Here is a 19,107-nt window from a genome sequence, read left to right as displayed (position 1 = left end):
TTACTATTTTGACATCTAATTACATGTTTAGTGCGAATTAGGGTTTTTTGAACTTTTTCCTAGCCACCATAATTTTTTTTTTACTATTTAAAAGTATTGTAATCTACTAGATAATTCAATTTTTGAGATTAATAAAAATTTAAACTTTTGTTTATTGTTTCTCTCTAATAGATTCCAAAACCTTATTACCTTGTGATTCAAGAATCCCTTTGTGGATTTAAGGATTTCATTCATAAGCTAACATGTTTAGTTTCTTTTCCATTCAGTAGACAATGTGTTTATTTTCTTATAACTTCCACGACATGATTCTGTCTAGGCTAGAATAGAAAGTAAACTCAAAATTAAAATTTTGTAATCTCAGTCGAGAAAACTTTCTATCTAGTATTAATAATACCTCAAGCGAATCCTTATTTCTCTTGATCCAATTTCATGTCCTCAACATTTTTCAGCAGCTCCTTAACAAACTTTTTGTCTAAACTTTATGACATTAAATATATTTAAATTGTTCAAACAAATTTATAAAACATAAATTTAAATAATTATTATATTTAATTATATTTATGGTAAATAGTGTTGCATATATGACGAAAAAAAACATTTATTTTCTAAGTAAAAATAAGCATTTAATTTATAATTATTATTTAGTTTTTTTTTTTGAGAATGAATTATTATTTAGTTTATCATAGTTTCTCGCCACTCATATACTTTCATCAAAGAGAGGAATAGACAAAAGGGAAAATTTTGAATAAAAAATTGTATGTGTGTCTGTGTATATATATATATATATTTTTTTTTTTTTAAATGAAGGGAGAATGAGAACTATATTTAGGTTTACTAATACTATTTGAGGTTAACTATATGTTAAATGCCACCCCTTCCCCTACAAGAATAAGGCGGTGGGGTAAGCTCGCAGAATTAAGATCCAATAGCATGTGTATCGTTAAAAAGAAAATATTGAATGAAGTTGATGATTAGTTTTCACCAAACCATTAATATTGGGAACCTCATAATGGAGACCATATTTATAGAGGAAATAATTAATATTGGGCATCAAAATTAAGTCTGTCCTTTCAAATCCATCTTTTTACTTTCAATGAATAAAGTTTTTTTATTTTTATTTTTTCCAAAACCTGGAATCCAACAAGGAGATCCCATTAATACTCCACCATTCTTTCTCTTCAATCAGGAACAGCAAATACCTTAAATGGTAAGAGTGTCGGTCATGTTTTCAAAATCATATTCAAGGAGTTTCTTGTTTTTGGAAATAAGATAAGTAATCTTTTGCCCCCACCATTGTCTGTCTCTCCCTTTCTTCTCCCAATGCGGTGGAGCACGTTAAGGTTCATCATACATGATAAAATAGGCGGACACGAAGGGTCATCTTTCTCTGCTTTGTGCACTAGGGAAACCATCAAAATTTATATATAATTATATATATTATGGGGATGAAATGTCCCACAACCTTCTAATTCTTAGGTTTGATCCAAAAAATACTTTGGATGGTTATACTTGTACCAGTTTTGTGCAACACCTACTTTGTAGCACGCAGAATTCTATTTCTCCCATGATGAATTCTATTCCTCCCATGATGAATTAGTCATATAAGAGTGACAAGTGACATTATGTCACTAGCAATAAACTTTTCTTTGTCATTGAACTTGAATTAGCTAGTCATCTTTCTGTATAATTGAGTTATTCCTTATCAACCTTTATAATAGATAATGAGTTGAGAGTGATGTTTCATTTAGAGCACTCAAACTTCTACTATTTGTTTTATATAGAGCTACAGTTTCCAAATTGTTTTACCCTACTCCATAATTCCATCTTTCATTTTCAATCACAACCCACTTAATAATATATCCAAATCCCATGTCACTTCTTTAGTGATGGTATGGAACAATCCAAATCAACATAAATTTTCATTCCCTCTGTTCCAAATGTCAAGTCTAATTATTTGTATATCTGTACTTTAGTGCCCAAAACTCTCTCTTTTTGTGGTGTACCATTATAGCTGGAGTCGAAAACAAATTAACCCAACGTATGCAGTGAATAATACAGCTAACTGTTTAATGTATAATAGCCTACAGATGATTTCTGAACACAAATTTTGTATTAAATGACTTGTGAATATTCATGGGCAGTTGAAGAAAATTGGAGACCTTTTTAACAAGTATTTATGCAAGGCACAAAACTATGTCCAAAAACCCTTGACACTCTGTTTTCAATAATTCCAATCTCGAAGAAAACAAACAAAACACAAGTGCCGTTAATCTCTTTGATGTCATGACATGTACACTTCAAGTAACTGATGTATCAATAATATTATGTATCCCCTCTTGTTGTAGACTTGTACTGCATAGAGATGTAGTCATTCAAGTATGACTCCAATATATCAATCAACAGTATAACCAAATAAGAATATGCTTTGAGAACATTCATGAAAAAGCATATTTGCAACCCTAGTTCTTTTTATATTTGCGTAATACATATTGGCTTCCTTAATTATGATAATCTGAATCTGACAGTCCAAGTGGCTCACCTAGTATAATTTGTTGAAGATTCATAGCGAAATTCAAATTTTGGGACTAAAGTTTTATTGTTTATTGTGCAATAGTAGAAGCTCTAATATCAATTGGTATAGTTTGGGGCTAGCGAAAGTGTATTTATAAGAACAAGAAAATAAAATATCCACAAAAGAAAACAATATTTAATGTGGTTTGACAAAAAGCAACGTTAATCAAAATCCACTATCAACGATATGTATTATAATAGAACTTAATCAACACTCACAACTAGCATAAATAACACTCACAAACCTTACCAGCATAAACAAAACCTCGCAAATCCAAAGCCATAATAAACCCAATAACTCTCTTACACTCACAAAACAAATAAACTCTCAACACATAATCATGAGTAATCTTCCAAACCCAAAATTTACTAAATTATTCTTTGAAGAAATTCACTTATGTTTATATGTGTGTGTGTGTGTGTGTGTTAGGACATATGTGGAACTTGTTAAAACATATGTTATTGTAAATTAGTTAATCTTTTGTCAAAACACACTTTATTTCTAATTGGATAGATCTAGAATGGGTCTAGTACTTTAAGGAATAGGAGTTCAAACATAGTATTGAAGTCATGCAAATCTGTCCAAGAAACAAATGAAGAAGTAATGTTCATTAAATCTCGACAAATAATATCTATCAAGGTTTAATAAGGAATCTTGACAGCTGCTCAACAGAAACAATATCTATCAAGAATTACGAAATTCAGATTTTCAGATTTGTTTTTCATGTATTTCCAAGTTATTTGTTTAGGATTTCTTTTTTCACAACTTTAGACATATATAAGGATTATTTTAAGAGTCGTCAAAGATGATGTAAGGTTATGCAACTCAATACAAATTAATTGTGCATGCAAATTATGACTGGAGACAATTGCCCTATTTCATTATCTTCTTTGTAGAAGTTACCGCGTCATTGCGTCAAGAGTTTTATAACTAATGAGCTTCTTGATTTTCATTGTTTGGATGAACTAAAGAACTTTGCAGCCAACATCTTCCTCAGGTTGGTGTGTTAGTTACATACTTGGATCTGTATATCGATTGGTTAGTCATGTACTAGGAGCCGTGCATTGAAAAGAAAGATTGTCACTACAATACAAGTCCAATTAGGTATTGGGGTAAGAGTTCAATTGCAGGTTGGTATTAGATACTAAGATTCTTTTTACTTGTAATTGCTTATTTTGATAATAATGAATTCTCGGAAATAATGACCTTTTTGTCTCGGTGGTTTTCCTCATTCATAAACAAACCCATGTCAAATTTATTTTTCGCTGCATTTAACTTAGTTGGTGATTTGTTTGTGCTACCACGCTTATTGCATGTAATTGAATCTAATTAATTTTATTTTGCTAATTAATTTAATTAAGTTATTAAATGGGTCAATACATTCTTGGCCTATCAATATATATAGTATTCTCCTCTTTATTTATAAAGCTTCAATTCTATTCCTTGAAGGACAAAGAATTTTCAATTACTTCTTTTACAAAAAAAAACATTTTTCCTTCCATATTAAAGAGAATTCTTGTCTTTCACATCAAGAAAAAACTTTTCTTTCCATGCTATGAAAATCCAAATAAAAAATAACATTATTGATGAATCTGCTGGCTATCCAGCTGAGTATATATGAGGACATATTTTTGTTAATAAATCTATTGTTATGCATGAAGCTGAGAATATGCAAGCTGGGGATAGCCATGGTCATCAGACTCATCACCCAGCACAATTAGCGCAAGCTTTTCTCCACTTCAAAGTTCAAACTCCTTATATTTTGTGTAAGTGGCTGTGGATCGTTATTGCAATATTTCATGGGTTGCACGTGTATCCAATTATTATGATTACAGTTCATTAACATTCGAAAGAAAACACAGCTGTCTAAAATGAAAGAAGCAGACTCGAAAAATGTTTGTAATATGAAACACAAATGAGTAACCAAGAAAAAAAGAAAAGAAAAAGTAAACAATGAGTTACGTAAAAGATTGAAATAAAAAAGGACCCTCTTTATCATCCCTTGGATCGAAGAACAATATTGCTTGACTGACAAGAGAAGAGGAGGTGGGGAGAGAAAGAGAGGCTTTTTTGAGTAAAAAGAATGAGCCAAAGAGCCTTTTGCATGGTCTCCAAGGACTATGATTAAAATCTTGAGGCTTTTGAGACAAAAACATGTCAAATATCATATCCTTGACAGCAAACTTATTGCTCCTTATAATGTCAGCTAATTTATATTATATGCTTAGACTGGTCTTTAGAGATGGAATCTTCTAACTTTTTAAGCCCCCACAAGTTCTGATTGAGCAAAAGAGAAAAAAAGGTTATTGTCAATCCCATCATCGCGTAGAGGGAATAGAAGAAAATTGAAAAGAAAAGGCAAAAACCCTAAGCACAATCATTATAACACAGAAGGATAGGTGGGTCACAAGAAAAGGTTGTGGCCAGCCTTGATTGGAAAGATCCCCATTTAAACATTCTCTTCTAATCCTAATTAGCGTACGTTTTAGTCCTTAATTCGCACATATTATATAGATCATTAGAAGTTTGTTAAACTACGTGGGTGCTCTTCCTATGCTTTTTGTTTCTTCGTTTAATTTCTATTAATTTGAACTCGGGTAACAACCTAGTTTGTTGAAAGGGGAAGTATAAAAAGAGAGGAGAAGCAAGTTTAGTTTGTTGAATATTATTATCAACGCCATGAACTTTGGAAACATTAACTGCTTTGAGTTGTGATCCTATGCAAAGCACAAACGATGATTTTGAGTAATTTAAGTTCTATAAGAAGATAATAATGTAATGCTTCACCCTATATTCAATCATCCATGTATTCAAATCTTTTTCATGATGTATAAAAGGCAAAAGATCCCAAGGAAGAAATCAAAATAATTCAGCTTTGTCACTCCTATTGACAATGCAACTTATAATTGTGTTATACACGTCACCAACAATATAGTTTGTATTTTAATTAGAAACATTGGCACATTATAATAAACTTACAATTGGCTCTTTGTTGTACACACTCAAAATTGCACTCCATAGTAGAACGTGATTGCATAATTAGGTCACAACTAAACCAACTGATCATGGAGAAGATTAAAAAAACAAAATAAAAAAATAAATTAGAAATCCATTCTCACACTAAAGTTTCTTGTTATGCCAGATTCAGTGATATAACGAGTTTCTACATTTTAATCGTTATTGTAAATAATAGAACTATATATATGGGTAGTGGTAGGACTCTAGATCAAACTGTTTTTAGTTTCCAATTTCATTTTGTATGTTTTCAGACCCCTTAAAACACAAGTTGTTTAACCTAATTATTTAGCCAAGTGATTACTTAGATAAATTATTCAGATCTAGGTTAACACAATCAAATCATATCATGTAAATAACACGAAAAAGTAAATAACACAACGATATAATAACCCAGGAAAACCAAATCGGTAAAAAACCTGGGGAGGATTTAACCTAACTATTCTCAAGGTAAAATCGATTCATTACGAAAGAATTGAAATTTGTACAGTAAGACTTACACCACTAACATCCCATTGCCATCTCGTATAGAAAACTTACTATCATGACCACATGACAGCTCCGAGTCTACGGATTACTTATTTCCTTGATCCACAACAACCACAAGTACCCCCACTTGTGACTTTGAGGCTTCACTCAAAGGTTTCATATCTCCTTTAAATTCTTTATGCAGCAATTGAAGCGATCACTAAGTTTTTAAGATGAATCTTAATAACCCTAAGTGTGTATGAAGATAAACACCTCTAAATCTCACAAGAGATTTAACACATAGCATATCAACAACCTCTAAAACGTAACTAAGGTTTTTCTTTTTATACTTGGAGTAACTTATAAAACCCTACACGTCAAACCGGGCTTGAGCTGAGTTGGAAATTTTGCAAAAAAACAATTTGCACGAGGTTCGATCAATCGAGTCTAATTTTCGATTGATCGAGCCTTGCAGATTTAGTCTAGTAAATTTTGCAATTACTTGATTCTAACTTTACACATAAACACACTTTGAACAATCTAAATCTAGACTCTAAGTTTTGATCATAGATTGCCAATACATTACAAATTAAAGTTCTAATACATTTAGTTCCTAAAGTCTTAAATTCTAACACATTTCAATATATCTTTAAGTTAGTAAAGCAGGTTATTTTCTTGGAGAACGAGATAGGTCAAGGTCAAAATTTATAGAGCATGTTATGTAATGAAACCATTCTAAAACCTCTTTGATAGTAATCGTTGATGAACAAAAGTTGGAAAGCTTTAAGATGTGAGGCCAAAGCATAAAGGCATTGCTTCACTGTGCAACTAAGCTTTTACATGCAGCCTTGTGTTTCTATTCTACTTCTCGGCCATATATTTTACTTTCTAAATTGTCCGACAATGCGACAAACAATGTCATCATATATATCCCCCAAGAATTAGTACAGTGGTCCCCTGCAAATTCAGTGTTGCTGCTTGACCTAACTCACTGATCAGGACCATTCAGTTGCCAACTTGCCATAACATTATTTAAAAAAAAAAAAGGAATTAAGGAGAATGATAAGAGGAGATGAAGGTCTTATAGAATTTGAAAGTTTATGTTTAAATTCTTATTCACGACTTATTACCAATTTTACTCAATTTAGCAATATCAAGACCAAGTAATTAATTAGCAAGTTTTTTTTTTTTATTTATACATGGTAGAAATTCTACTTTAGTTTAATCTAAGTATGTGTATATATATATTTATATATATATATATATATATGAAACTCCCTTTTGGAGAATTGAATCTTGGTTCTTGACTCTCACACTATACTAAGTATTTACACCTGTAGAGTGACTATTACACCAAAAATATGCGGTAGTATTGATTAATTAGCAAGTTACAATGAGACAAGTTGGATGAAGTAATAAATCAATTACTACTAGAACAACCACACAATTAAGACTAGGGATTTTTCATGAAGTGAAAACGCAATAGGGAAAAAAACTCTCAAGCCTAACCTACCTCATCAAATTCACTGTTAAAAAGTTGCAATACACATTGACTTATAAGACCCCTTCAGTACAAGTAACCAAAGACTGTAACTGCTAATATAGACTTTGAATTCATAATGATTCAAATCTGAAAGTCGATCTCTCAATTACTTCAAGGCCGCTTAAAGATTTGTGTCGACTCTTCGATTTCAAAACAACACTCAAATAACACAAAGTGGTGATCTTGTGTTTGGGTGGTAAATTTCTTCCCAAGGATTTCACAATTGAAGAGGGTTAAAAGACAAGAGTAGGTTCAACAGGTTTTTCTATGTATTCCAGTAGACGTCGTCCTTCTGTGGAACTTCTGTGGAAATTAGAGTTAAGACTAGAGTTTGTGACACAGCCAATTCTTGATGCAAAACTTGGAATTTCCATAATAGGTTTTCCTATAACTCATCTCGAGTTTGAATGAGATTGTTAAATTGGATTAGATTATGGGCGGGGACTATTTGGGCATAGGCCCACTATACTTTACTTGGTTTGTATTCTTATTAGTTGTACTATATTCATATTACCTACCAATATATACGGAGGTCTCTTTTGTATAGTTTCACATATAATTTAATATACAAAACATTGATTTTATCAAGAATATCTTTTAAAAAAATAAAAAATGGAGACAAAGGTAACAAACGAAGTTAAGAATTAGAGGGAGGAAGAGGCCTAAAAATCCAAAACAATATTCCTTTATAAGTGTACATATATATATATATTAGAAAAATTATGTGAACTATATATATAGAACTTACATGTAAATGCAATAAGACTTTTTTCAGCTTGCAAAAAGTGGAAAGATGAGGATTCAAACTTAGGTAGAGAATCAAATAATACGATTGAACCAAAAGGCTCATTATGTAAATGGGAGGAGCGTTGTGAGCATTTATAAACTTCACTTGAGAGAGAGAGTAGTATGTGCTAGGTTAAAGAAAAATATTGTACTACAAAGTGCATGTGTTGAAACCGCATCTGAAGTTAAAGAGATAAGGTGTGCTTCAGCCTTGAGAAATAACTCAATTGCATTTTATTATACAACCATAAGTATTTGATACTATGAATTTCTTCTCTCTCTCTCTCTCTCTCTCTCTCTCTCTCTCTATATATATATATATATATACACTCTTTTTGACGGATAAGGACAGTTTCTAACTTTTTTTTTTTTTTTTTTAATTTATTTATTTAAACTTACTGAAGGATTTTTACTAATTAAGTTATGGTGACTTGGGTTCCACCCAAGTTACATTTAGAGAGTCCCAAATTTGTTTGTTGCCTTTTGTTTTTGGGACAAAAGATGACCACATAATAATGAGTTGTAAAGTAGTGCATGATGTGCTCACAAATAGAAAGCAAAAGAGCTTAGAAAATGTTGTGATTCATATAATGGCATTAAGTTTATCTACATGTTTACACTCACTAGTATGTCAAACATACCATATTAAACAGAGCATTTTGAGTAACAATCATTTTTTTTAACTCCTTGTACAAAAATTCAAAAGAAAATTAAAAAAAAAGTAAAAAATAAATAAAACTTAATTAGGGGACAAAATCTAATTAATTAGATGAAGAAAATTTAAGGTTTGAAACACAAGAACTAGGCTTCATAGCAGACTCTAGGTTTTTCAATACTTGGGTTGCGCATGGCCTAGCCGTGGGGTCAGTGGCGGTGCAGTGAAGGGCTAGGTTCATGGTCTCAACAATCTCGTTCTGATTATTCGTGGCATGTCCCCTTATCATACTATCAATCCACACATCAAGATGACAATCTGAGTAGCAATATCGGGCCCACTCAACAATATTATTCTCTTGCATGCCAAATTCCGTGTCGGTGGGGCTTTTACCAGTCAATAACTCAATCAATATGAGACCGAACCCATATATATCACTCTGTTCTGTCATTTCTTTGGTTTCTCTGGTTTCTGCAATAACAAAGCAAAAACAAACAAAAATTGTGGTTCATCGAACCTATATACTTGAGTATATGTGGTACGTGCATGGATGCTAATTTTAGTATTTTACCAATTAGAGCATGCCACATCCTCTAGATTTTGAATTGAATGCATGCTGACATATATGACATATCTTATCATGTTGTGGTTGCTCCCAATTATATTCACATATGATGCATGTAAGGATGACTGCCATGTCTTTTCTTAGTTGAATGATACTATTGTTTAGCCAAAAAAAGAAAACATATTAACCTTGGAATTAGCCGCCTAGAACCCATATTTTAGGCACAACACTAGATTGATTGGTAACTTTTAGACATCTATTTTTCTTTCTGCAATAGAATTTCAAAATATAGATACCCTTTACTTTATGAGTTCAACTTTTCTAATCAATACTTTAGGGGCAATCCCAATAAATTCTTTCCTAATTATACGGTGTATGTGGGACAAAAGACTATAAACACTTGGGGATTAATTAGGTATTATAAGAGTCTTAAACACTCATGCTAATAAAAAAAGAAAGTCCCACAATCCTCAAACAATGTTTCCATCAAGAAAAAAAAAATTGAAATTTCAAAGTATGAGGGAACATCTTTCCCTAATTTTACTTCCACTTACCGTGTACTTAAAAGTCTCTCAAAAATTAAAAGAAAATGTTACATGAACAGTTTAAAATATGAGAAAATATTCTCTTCCACTCATTTTACAAAACGACCATAATTGATGCAAACATTTATAATATCATTGCCTCTAAATTATCTACCACTATAATAATAGGATATTTAATAGTACTTATTATAAAGGGTAAGTTAGTCATGTACCTGGGGCAACGTAGGCTGAAGAAAACTGGATGTCCGTACAAGCCAACCCAGCAGGAAGGCTCAAACTCAGGCGAGGCTCATCTTTTCCATCAACAAGAACTCTCTCCGGCGACATGTCACCAACCACAACACTTGGTGAACAATATCCATGCAAAAAGCTCAGCGCTTTCGCGATCCCAATCGCGATTTTACGTCTCCTTTCCCAACTCAAATTCCGAAGAACTTCACTCAAAACTTTCCCTTCCACATACTCATAAACCAGAAAACCACTCTTTTCAGACCAACAAATTCCCATCAACCTAATGATGTTTGGGTGCTTAAGCTTACCAAATTCAGCAACAACAGACCAAAAGCTCGTTGGAAGTACTGTATTTTCACCTTTCATTTCCTTCACCACGAACTGCATGTTGTTCATGAGAGACTTTCCTCTGTATGAAACTGAAACCCCGTTCTTGTTCCCTCTCATAATGACATTTTCATCTTTGGCCGATGAGAAAATATCCTCCATTGTGAGGGACTTCGAAACCTTGGAATCAAAGAACTGCATTTCCCATATTCCATTTTCGTTTTCCACTCTTTTCTGCTCCAACTCATTACCCTGGCTTCGAATGAAAACAACCAGAAAAGCAGCAACAGCAAACATTACTAACGCGACCAAACAGCAAGCGAGAACATACCACCACATGGGACTTTTACCGCTCTTGCATTGCGGTAAACCACTTGTAATATCGCCACCACAAAGGTTATTATTGCCGGTAACAGCACTGGCATTAATAGCAAGAAATGCCCCGGTAGAAGGTAAGCTTCCATGCAAGTGATTGTGAGAAATATTCACTTCTACAAGAGATTCCAATCTTCCAAAACTTTCTGGAATTTCACCGGAAAATTGGTTTTCCGACAAATCAAGTAGACCCAGAACCGGAAGTTGGGCTAGACTGATTGGAATTAGGCCACTGAGTTGATTATGACTGAGGTCTAATCTCACAAGCTTCTTGCATGATGAAAATTCTTCTGGAATGTGACCTGAGAGCTTGTTTTCACGTAGCTCTAATTGCACCAGCTCTGACAATCCCCCAAAGCTCTTGGGGATATTACCTGAGAACTGATTTTCAGACAAGTCCAAGTTCTGAAGCTTGTCACTACCGAACGAACCTGGCAGCTCTCCAAAAAAATTGTTCTTCCCTAAATTCAGCATCTCCAGTGATGCCATATCCCACTTTTGCTTGTCAATTCTGCCAGAAAGATAGTTGTTTGAGATATCCAGGAAGTTTACTAGTGGCAGTTTTGTGAAACCTGAGGATAATTCACCGGAGAGACGGTTGTTTTGGAGGCGTACTCGCTTTAAGCTTTTGCAAGAACTCAAACTCGTGGGAATTTCTCCTTCCAGGGAATTAGAGAAGAGGATGAGCTTATAAAGCTGGCCCGAGTTGCATAAGCTTTCAGGGATTTTCCCAGAAAGATAATTGGTGGAAAGGTCCAGTACAGTGAGATTGTTTAGCCTTCCAAGGTCTCTGGGGATCTCCCCGGATAATTGATTCGACCATAACTGGAGGACTTGAAGCCGAGGCAAGGAGGTTAAGGCAGCCGGAATCTTTCCCGTGAAGTTGTTGGAGAAAAGATGAAGAATCTCCAAGTTTTGAAGCTGAATTATGAGTTCTGGGATCTCACCAAAAAGAGAATTGATGCTAAGATCAAGTGAGGCCAGCTTTTTGAGGTTAAAAAGTGATCTTGGAATTGGACCTGTGAGCTTGTTCTCGTATAGGAAGAGATACTGAAGATTGCTGAGGTTTCCTAGAGAGAATGGAATGTGTCCTCTGAGATTGTTGTAGACAACATCAAGATGATTCAGAGAAGTCAAGTCTCCAATCTCTGTTGGAATTTCACCTGAAAGATTGTTGTAGCCTAGGTAAATCCACTTCAAGCTCTTCATTTGGCCTATTTCATGTGGAATTTCACCAACTAGTTGGTTTGAAGCCAAAGTCAAGACTTGCAAAGTTGTGATATTTGATATGGATTTTGGAATTTTTCCCACCAAAACATTTCCACCTAGATCAAGAAATTGTAAGCTAGAAAGCAATCCAATATTGTCTGGAATTCTACCCGAAAGCATGTTGTTGGAAAGGTCTAGTGTTTCAAGGTGGGAAATGGAAATTCTTGGCAATGGACCTGTTAAATTATTGTTGCTAAGATTGAGGAATTGAAGTGAAGGACAGGAAAATAAATCACCAGGAATTTCCCCAAAGAGCTGATTGTTGGAAAGATCAACAACCTTGACGTACTGCAATTGGAAAATTGAGGCAGAAAGTTTTCCAGAGATGTTTTGCCCAGAGAGCTCAAGTGAGTTAACATGGGAAGAGTTGTCACAGACTATACCATGCCAGTTGCAAAAAGTGGCAGAGGAATTCCAGTCAGAAAGAAAGCCGAACTGGTCTTTGATCGAAGCTTTGAATGATAAGAGAAGCTCTAGTTCCTCGCCATGCAACATGGGAAGATTGAAGATTAAGAATAACAACATGAACATGGAGAATATTGGACATCTTTTAGTTCCTTTCTTGGCCATTTCTAGCTGAGTTTATGTAACATCTACGTAAAGACAAAAAAGGCTGAGATGAGAATTTTTAGAGAGAAAAGGAGATGACAGTTTTCCAGATATTAATGTAATAAGAACAATTTTTTGTTTGCACCAAAGATGTTGTTCATAATTTACTCGGATCCCAAGCTGTTAAAAGACAAACAAACAATAAAACAAATGTTAACACGATTTTCTATATGGTGTTTAATATATTACTCTCTCGGTCTTTTCTTCCCAACAAAAATCAAAGAACCTTTTTTCTTTATAATCTGGAAAATAAAGAACTTACCACATTTGCATGAGATTAGAATCAACCAAGCACTCTAGAATCTGTACAAAGCAACAAAGAGCATAATAATAAGTTTACATGTTACATGCATTAATACAAGAATATTATCCATAATCTTCATCCTTAAAAAGTTTTACTTAACACTATTCAAGAAAAGGGAACCAGGAGAACATGCATGATGTAAAATCTTTTGGACAGAATATTTGTGCAACATAAAGAAATTAAGAGGCTTAGGTAAAATAACCCATCACGTACCTAAAATCTCATAAATTGGTATGATCTGTAAGATCAAAGACTGAAGATTTGTAACTAAGAAACCTGGATTGAAAGAGAATAAATTAGGAGGACAAGTTTTGAACTATTGAAGGAGACTAGGGTGAGAGAGAGTGGGAGATATGAGTGCTTAAATAGAATGAGGGTTAAAGCTGTGGAAATGGGCTTGGGATTGGGGAATAATTACGAAAGTGCACCTTGACTTCCTTTAGAATGATGTTTGAACACGAATGGTTGAAAGGGAAACAGGGACAGATGCTGGAAAAAAGGCTCTGATTTTGTCGGTTTACTCACTAAATTGCTCTTTTGACTGACTGACTGGGTATAGTCTCAAAGGGATTTTCTGTAACCGTTGAAAAGTTTGAAAGTTTTGTGGGCATGTGGTTGTGTATGCCTTTGATCATTGATGTTGTACTTATTTACATATATGAAAGACTTCATGGTTTGGTCACTTTTCTGAAAAAGGTTTTCCAATCTCTCCGACCCAATTATGAAGATAAATATTGGTATGCACAACATTATGAATAAGAATTTATGTTTGGCAAAAGCAAAACTCCATTTTTAGACAGTTTAGGAGGTAATTTATCAGTTACCTAGTGGTGATAGTAAATAGCTATAGCATGCACTTTAGAGAGACACTACATAGGTGATAGTGGCAACAATCATGGTAGTTAGGAGTACTAAAATTTCATATATTTTTTTCTAACATGAATCGAGTTCAAGCAAATTATTAAGATAAATTAAATGTTCAAATTTGATTTTTTTTTGGTCAAACAAACTCAAGTTATTGATGAATTACTTAATTAAATTATTTTTCCTATATAAAGTAAACATCACAATTTATTTTTTATATTTTACCTCTTAATAAATCTATACTAAAAATTTATAACTAAACTATACGATAAGTTATATTAGTTAATTAAGCAGAATGATTCTCAATTTATGAACTTATAAATCTTATTGACCATAGCTCTAGTGATAAAGAAAGAGTTAGTACAATGATGTGGCAATGGAGACCATGCATGCTATTGATATTAGTTAGTCAAAATAGCGATGTTAAAATTACTGCAATTTTATTTAATATGTGTAGGGAATTAACACGAAATTCTCAAAACTGTGAGAAACAAAATAGAAAAAAAACACACGCCAAAAAGAATAATCCACACACAAGACAGTATTTACGTGGTTCGGCAATTTGTCTACGTCCATGGAGTTATAAGGATTTCACTATTATCAAGGAAAAATACAAAGTACGACAGTATAGTAATCACAAAAAAAAAGGTTTTTTACATCTTACGCACAGGATTCACAATGGGCTATAAAATAGGCCAAAAAAATTTTCCGGGGGTAGCTTGGGCCTATCGGCCCAAACCTCCGCTTCATAGACTAAGTTTTAGAAAACCTCTCATTAAAAAACCACGCAACATTATTTCGGGTCAGATTGGGTTGTCATCCGGATCAAACACAATTAGGTTCCACAAAGCCTAACAATATGCTGTGAAATATTTCCAATTATGTTCATGTGTAAGCTTTTTATGGTATTAATAAAAACTTGAGCATTTTCCTAGTAAAAAAATATATCTAAGGCAGATTCATTAGAACATTAAACATAGCCTAAATAAACTAAATTCAAGCTTATATAGCTTCAACAAACTAATTAAGCTTGAACCTCTCTCCCTTGAAATTATAATTGGTTTGGGTTTAAATCGACCTTAATTATTAACCTTCTCTTGTGAGGGCACACAATATCCTTTTCTTCTCCCTAACTTCTTCAGACAGGTAAGTATGACACATACCTGACCTCTCTTGTTTTTTTTTTTTTTTGGTTTTCTTGGCAATCAATAGGACATCATCTTCTTTTTTTTTTTTTTTTTTTCTCTACAGCTTCTATTTTCAGGCTTAGTTGGATTTTCTGTAATCATTAAAGAATCTACTAATGTGTTGACATTAGTTGTTTATTATATTTTGTCAGACATAATTATAACATATACAGTAAGTCAGATTATTCTTCGTACTCTCTTTTGTAAACTCTATCCATACTAGACCAGAGAAATTTGAAATTGGTCTCAGAGTGTAAATTCATAGAAAAGGTGAGGATAAATTGATAGAGAAAGAGATGAGCTTCCCTGCATGTAAAAGCAATAATATTCTTGAGCTCCTTTTGTTTGAACTCTTTATATTATTATCTTGGATTCTCATTAGCAGTAGAGAGAGAGAGGAAGAGAAAAAATAAATAAATAAATAAAACTTTTAGACATATAATTAAAGAGAGTGCGTACAAGCACATAGAAGGAGCTACAACAGAGGCAAAGAGAATTGAGAAGAACAGTGGGATTATAAAGCAATGAGAGAGAGAGAGAGAGAGAGATGCCGAGGAATGAAAAGAAAAGTGGGTGGTCTTTACATTACATACACCGATGCTCGTGCGCAAATTCTTTCTCTTTTGGGACCCAAAGTCTCTTTCTCGAAGGAATATACAGTGTATGGTCTTTGTCAGACCCGGCATGCTGTTCTTATCTCCATTTTCTAGGGTTTTACACTCCCAACAGTCCACAACACTGACCCTCTCTCACACGCACAGCCTTTCCCCACTTCCTCTTTTAGGCCATTTTAAAATCTCTACTTCACCTTTTGGTATATTTTATATATATCAATTGATCAGTAGTGTGTTTGGTAGGTGAAACAATAACCAATGCAACTGTAATTTATACAAAGTAGAAAAAGGAATGAAAAAGAAACAAAGAAACCTTTTGGTAGTATTTACTATTAATTTAGAAAGAGTCAGTCAGTATTCACTTGTCCATAATTGTTTTTTAATTTTCCATGGAACACTACCTTTTGGTATTATATATATATGGTTCTCAATAACCAAAAAGGAACTAAGGAAGTGGCCACTACATTCTAGACCAAATAAAATTAAGAAACCATTTGGAATTTGTAAATCAAGTTAGGCAATTACTTAGGCGGGTAGCACTATATATAGAGAGATTCGGTGGGGTTAGGCAACTGGTTTTTAGAGACTTCTCTATTCCCACTCTATATTCCCACCAAAATTAAATAAAAATAAAAAGACAAAATTTTCATCTAGATCGGATTAAATCCATTATCTAAAGGTTCAAAAACTACAAATGTGTGTTAAATCATAGAAATTATTTAATTATTAAATATATTTTACAAGACTATTAACTAAGCCAAATGACTAGAGTACCATCAATAATATTTTGAATAGTTATACTTATACAATAGGTTGGAGTTACTTTCCTCCAAAAGTTTTCCCTAAAAAGTCAACAATTTAAGACGAAGATATTAGTCCCAAAATATTTTGGCTCAGACTTCAATGATAGGGGAGGCTGAAGTTTTACCCAATTTTTACTCCACACCCCCCACCAAAAAAAATAATAATAATAAAATAAAATAAAATTGTACCCAATCTACTTTACCCATGACCAATTTAATTGACACTCACTTGGGAGGAAGGAGTTTTGCAATTTTTGACAGTGGGAATATTTTTGTGGAAAAGAATGACGAATTACATTTGGCATATTTTATTGTAGATATTAATATTATAATTTTTGTTATTGCTCTTTGTGTGAAATTTTTAATTTGATTAGGTTTTTACTCCGACAAATTAATTGAATGGGCCTCATCAAGATCTTGTTTTCCCAAGCACCAACAACATAAGCTGAAAAATGGCCAACAAATCAATTTTAAAGGCTAAATTATAGCAAATCAAACTTGAAAAATCTAGCATATTTCAATTCCCTATTAATAATTTAGATTCCTTTTATTTTGATGTTTTCCTCAATTTCAAACTTTTGAGGTGACTAGAAAACTTGGTCAAACAGAAAACATAAAGAACTTTTGAGGTGACTAGAAAACTTGGCCAAACCGAAATCATTTTATGTTGACTAGCAAAAATTCTAAAACTGAGTAAAGAGAGTAAAACTCCCCCTCTCTCTCTTGCAAACCCAACCCCCCACTTCCCCTCTTCCCATTCTCTCTTTAAAAAACAAATTCAATGAAACATACAAAACAACAAATAATTTGGAATGTTCAAAATGACAAAATTACCCTCAAAATTATCAAAATACCTCAAAAAGTTTTATAATAACACGGAAATCTACAATATGATAGAGATATCCTTAAAATTTTCAAAATCACCAAAAAAAAACCCAGAATCTCCAAAATGACCTAAGTACCTCTAAAACCTTCAAAAAGACCAAAATACCCATTTAAAACCTTCACTATGACAAAAATAACCAAAGCCCTCTCAAAACTTCCAAAATACCCCCTAAAAAAACAATCAGAATATTTTCAAAAGCTCCAAAAGGATAAACCAACCCCCCCCAAAAAAAAAAAAAACTTCTAAAGTGATCACGATATACCTCGAACTCTAAGAATCGCCCACAAACTTTTAAAATTCTGACAAAAACAACTTCAATTGTTCATTTTGAGGTTTCAAATGTTTTTTATTAGGCATGTGGATGTGTAATTAGGTATATGAATGGATTAGGTCCCTTTTTCCCCTTTAAACTCTAAAATAATTTCTTTATTTATCCAAAACAAAAACTTTAAAAGTAAGTTGATAGTAGGTTCTTCTTTTTTATTAAGTTTAGTTGATAGTTTTTATTAATTCTTTTAGGTTTTTTTTAACTCTTATTTTGATTATATTTATTAGTGTAATTATCAATAATTTTTATTTTGATTGCGCATATTTTTTAGGTTGATTTTAGTTGTTCTGTATTAAGATTTTAAAGTGGTGAACTAAAGTTATTATTAATAACCATTAATATAGGAAATTTGTGATTTTTTTTATGAGCTAAACACGAAAAGCAAACAATTTTCAACTGAAAAAATTATGCTGAAATAAATGGAGTCTCGATCAAAATGAGCCGAACACTAGTGGATATTATTATTTTCTATGCAATAATCACTCATTTTATAATTTGCCATAGCCAGATTCTACCAGTAGTACTGTTTAGATTTGTTTAGCTGGCTTTGAGCAACCTAATCTCTTAGGGAAAAAAAAAAAAAAAAAAAAAAAAACCTAACACAATTTCCAGCATGGGCCTAAATTATTCAAAGTAACCCAGCTCTTTGAATAATTTGTCTTTCTTCAACATTTTCTGAAGAAAAGAAAAGGAAAAATTAAAAGAATTTTAAGCAGTATCACTATCTCCCACCAGTTATCATCTAGATATTGAAATATTACTTGAACACCCTCTAATATCAAAGTATTAATATAGACAAATCTATACTTTATCAGACATCATTGTTTATGCTCTTCCAACAGTCAAATGGCAAGGCAACCTCATCAGCAACTTGTCTAATTACCTTCTGTCATCCACTGCTTCTGCGCATGTAAGTAGATTTGTATTCTAGCTAGAATCCATTTTAGTATATTATGATCAATTATTGTTCACGTTTTGGGGCTTTTTGACATAAATATATATAGCATGATCAACTTATGATTCAGTTCATATCCTTTCTTGATAATATTGAAAAGTTAATGGATGCCAATATGCTGTAAAGAGCAGAATTAGGTTTACTGCTTTCATATGTACATATACTAATTAATGTAGCACTTTTCATTCTGTACCTTCTATATATAA

The 19,107-nt window shown here is 32.8% G+C and overlaps 1 protein-coding gene across 3 annotated transcripts; it reads right to left on the bottom strand.

The window, feature by feature from the left end:
- Positions 1-8,950: 8,950 nt before the first annotated feature.
- Positions 8,951-13,630, bottom strand: LOC112029611 (leucine-rich repeat receptor-like serine/threonine-protein kinase SKM1). Of its 3 annotated transcripts, XM_024062300.2 has the most exons (5): positions 13,478-13,630; positions 13,223-13,263; positions 13,046-13,080; positions 10,362-12,944; positions 8,951-9,510 (listed from the first exon to the last, which is right to left on the bottom strand). In XM_024062300.2, the coding sequence occupies exons 4-5, from the start codon at positions 12,919-12,921 to the stop codon at positions 9,146-9,148; spliced, it is 2,925 nt and encodes a 974-aa protein (XP_023918068.2). In that variant the 5' UTR covers positions 12,922-12,944; positions 13,046-13,080; positions 13,223-13,263; positions 13,478-13,630; the 3' UTR covers positions 8,951-9,145. The 3 variants fall into 3 exon arrangements, with proteins under 3 accessions (XP_023918068.2, XP_023918065.2, XP_023918076.2); XM_024062297.2 differs by having other exon boundaries at positions 10,362-13,080; XM_024062308.2 differs by lacking the exon at positions 13,046-13,080.
- Between the last annotated feature and the right edge of the window lie 5,477 nt (positions 13,631-19,107).

Source organism: Quercus suber, unplaced genomic scaffold (assembly GCF_002906115.3).
Source record: "Quercus suber isolate HL8 unplaced genomic scaffold, Cork oak 2.0 scaffold_185, whole genome shotgun sequence".
Taxonomy (NCBI): domain Eukaryota; kingdom Viridiplantae; phylum Streptophyta; class Magnoliopsida; order Fagales; family Fagaceae; genus Quercus; species Quercus suber.
The sequence above is the reverse complement of the archived record's forward strand: the minus strand, read 5'-3'. Positions and strand labels throughout refer to the sequence as shown.

Bases quoted from the DNA above. Each gene is read 5' to 3' on its own strand.
- LOC112029611 (XM_024062297.2), bottom strand. From the start codon at position 12,921: ATGGCCAAGAAAGGAACTAAAAGATGTCCAATATTCTCCATGTTCATG. The intron at 9,511-10,361 runs GTACATGACTAA...TTGTTATTGCAG, and splicing joins TTCAGCCTACGTTGCCCCAG to AAACCAGAGAAACCAAAGAA.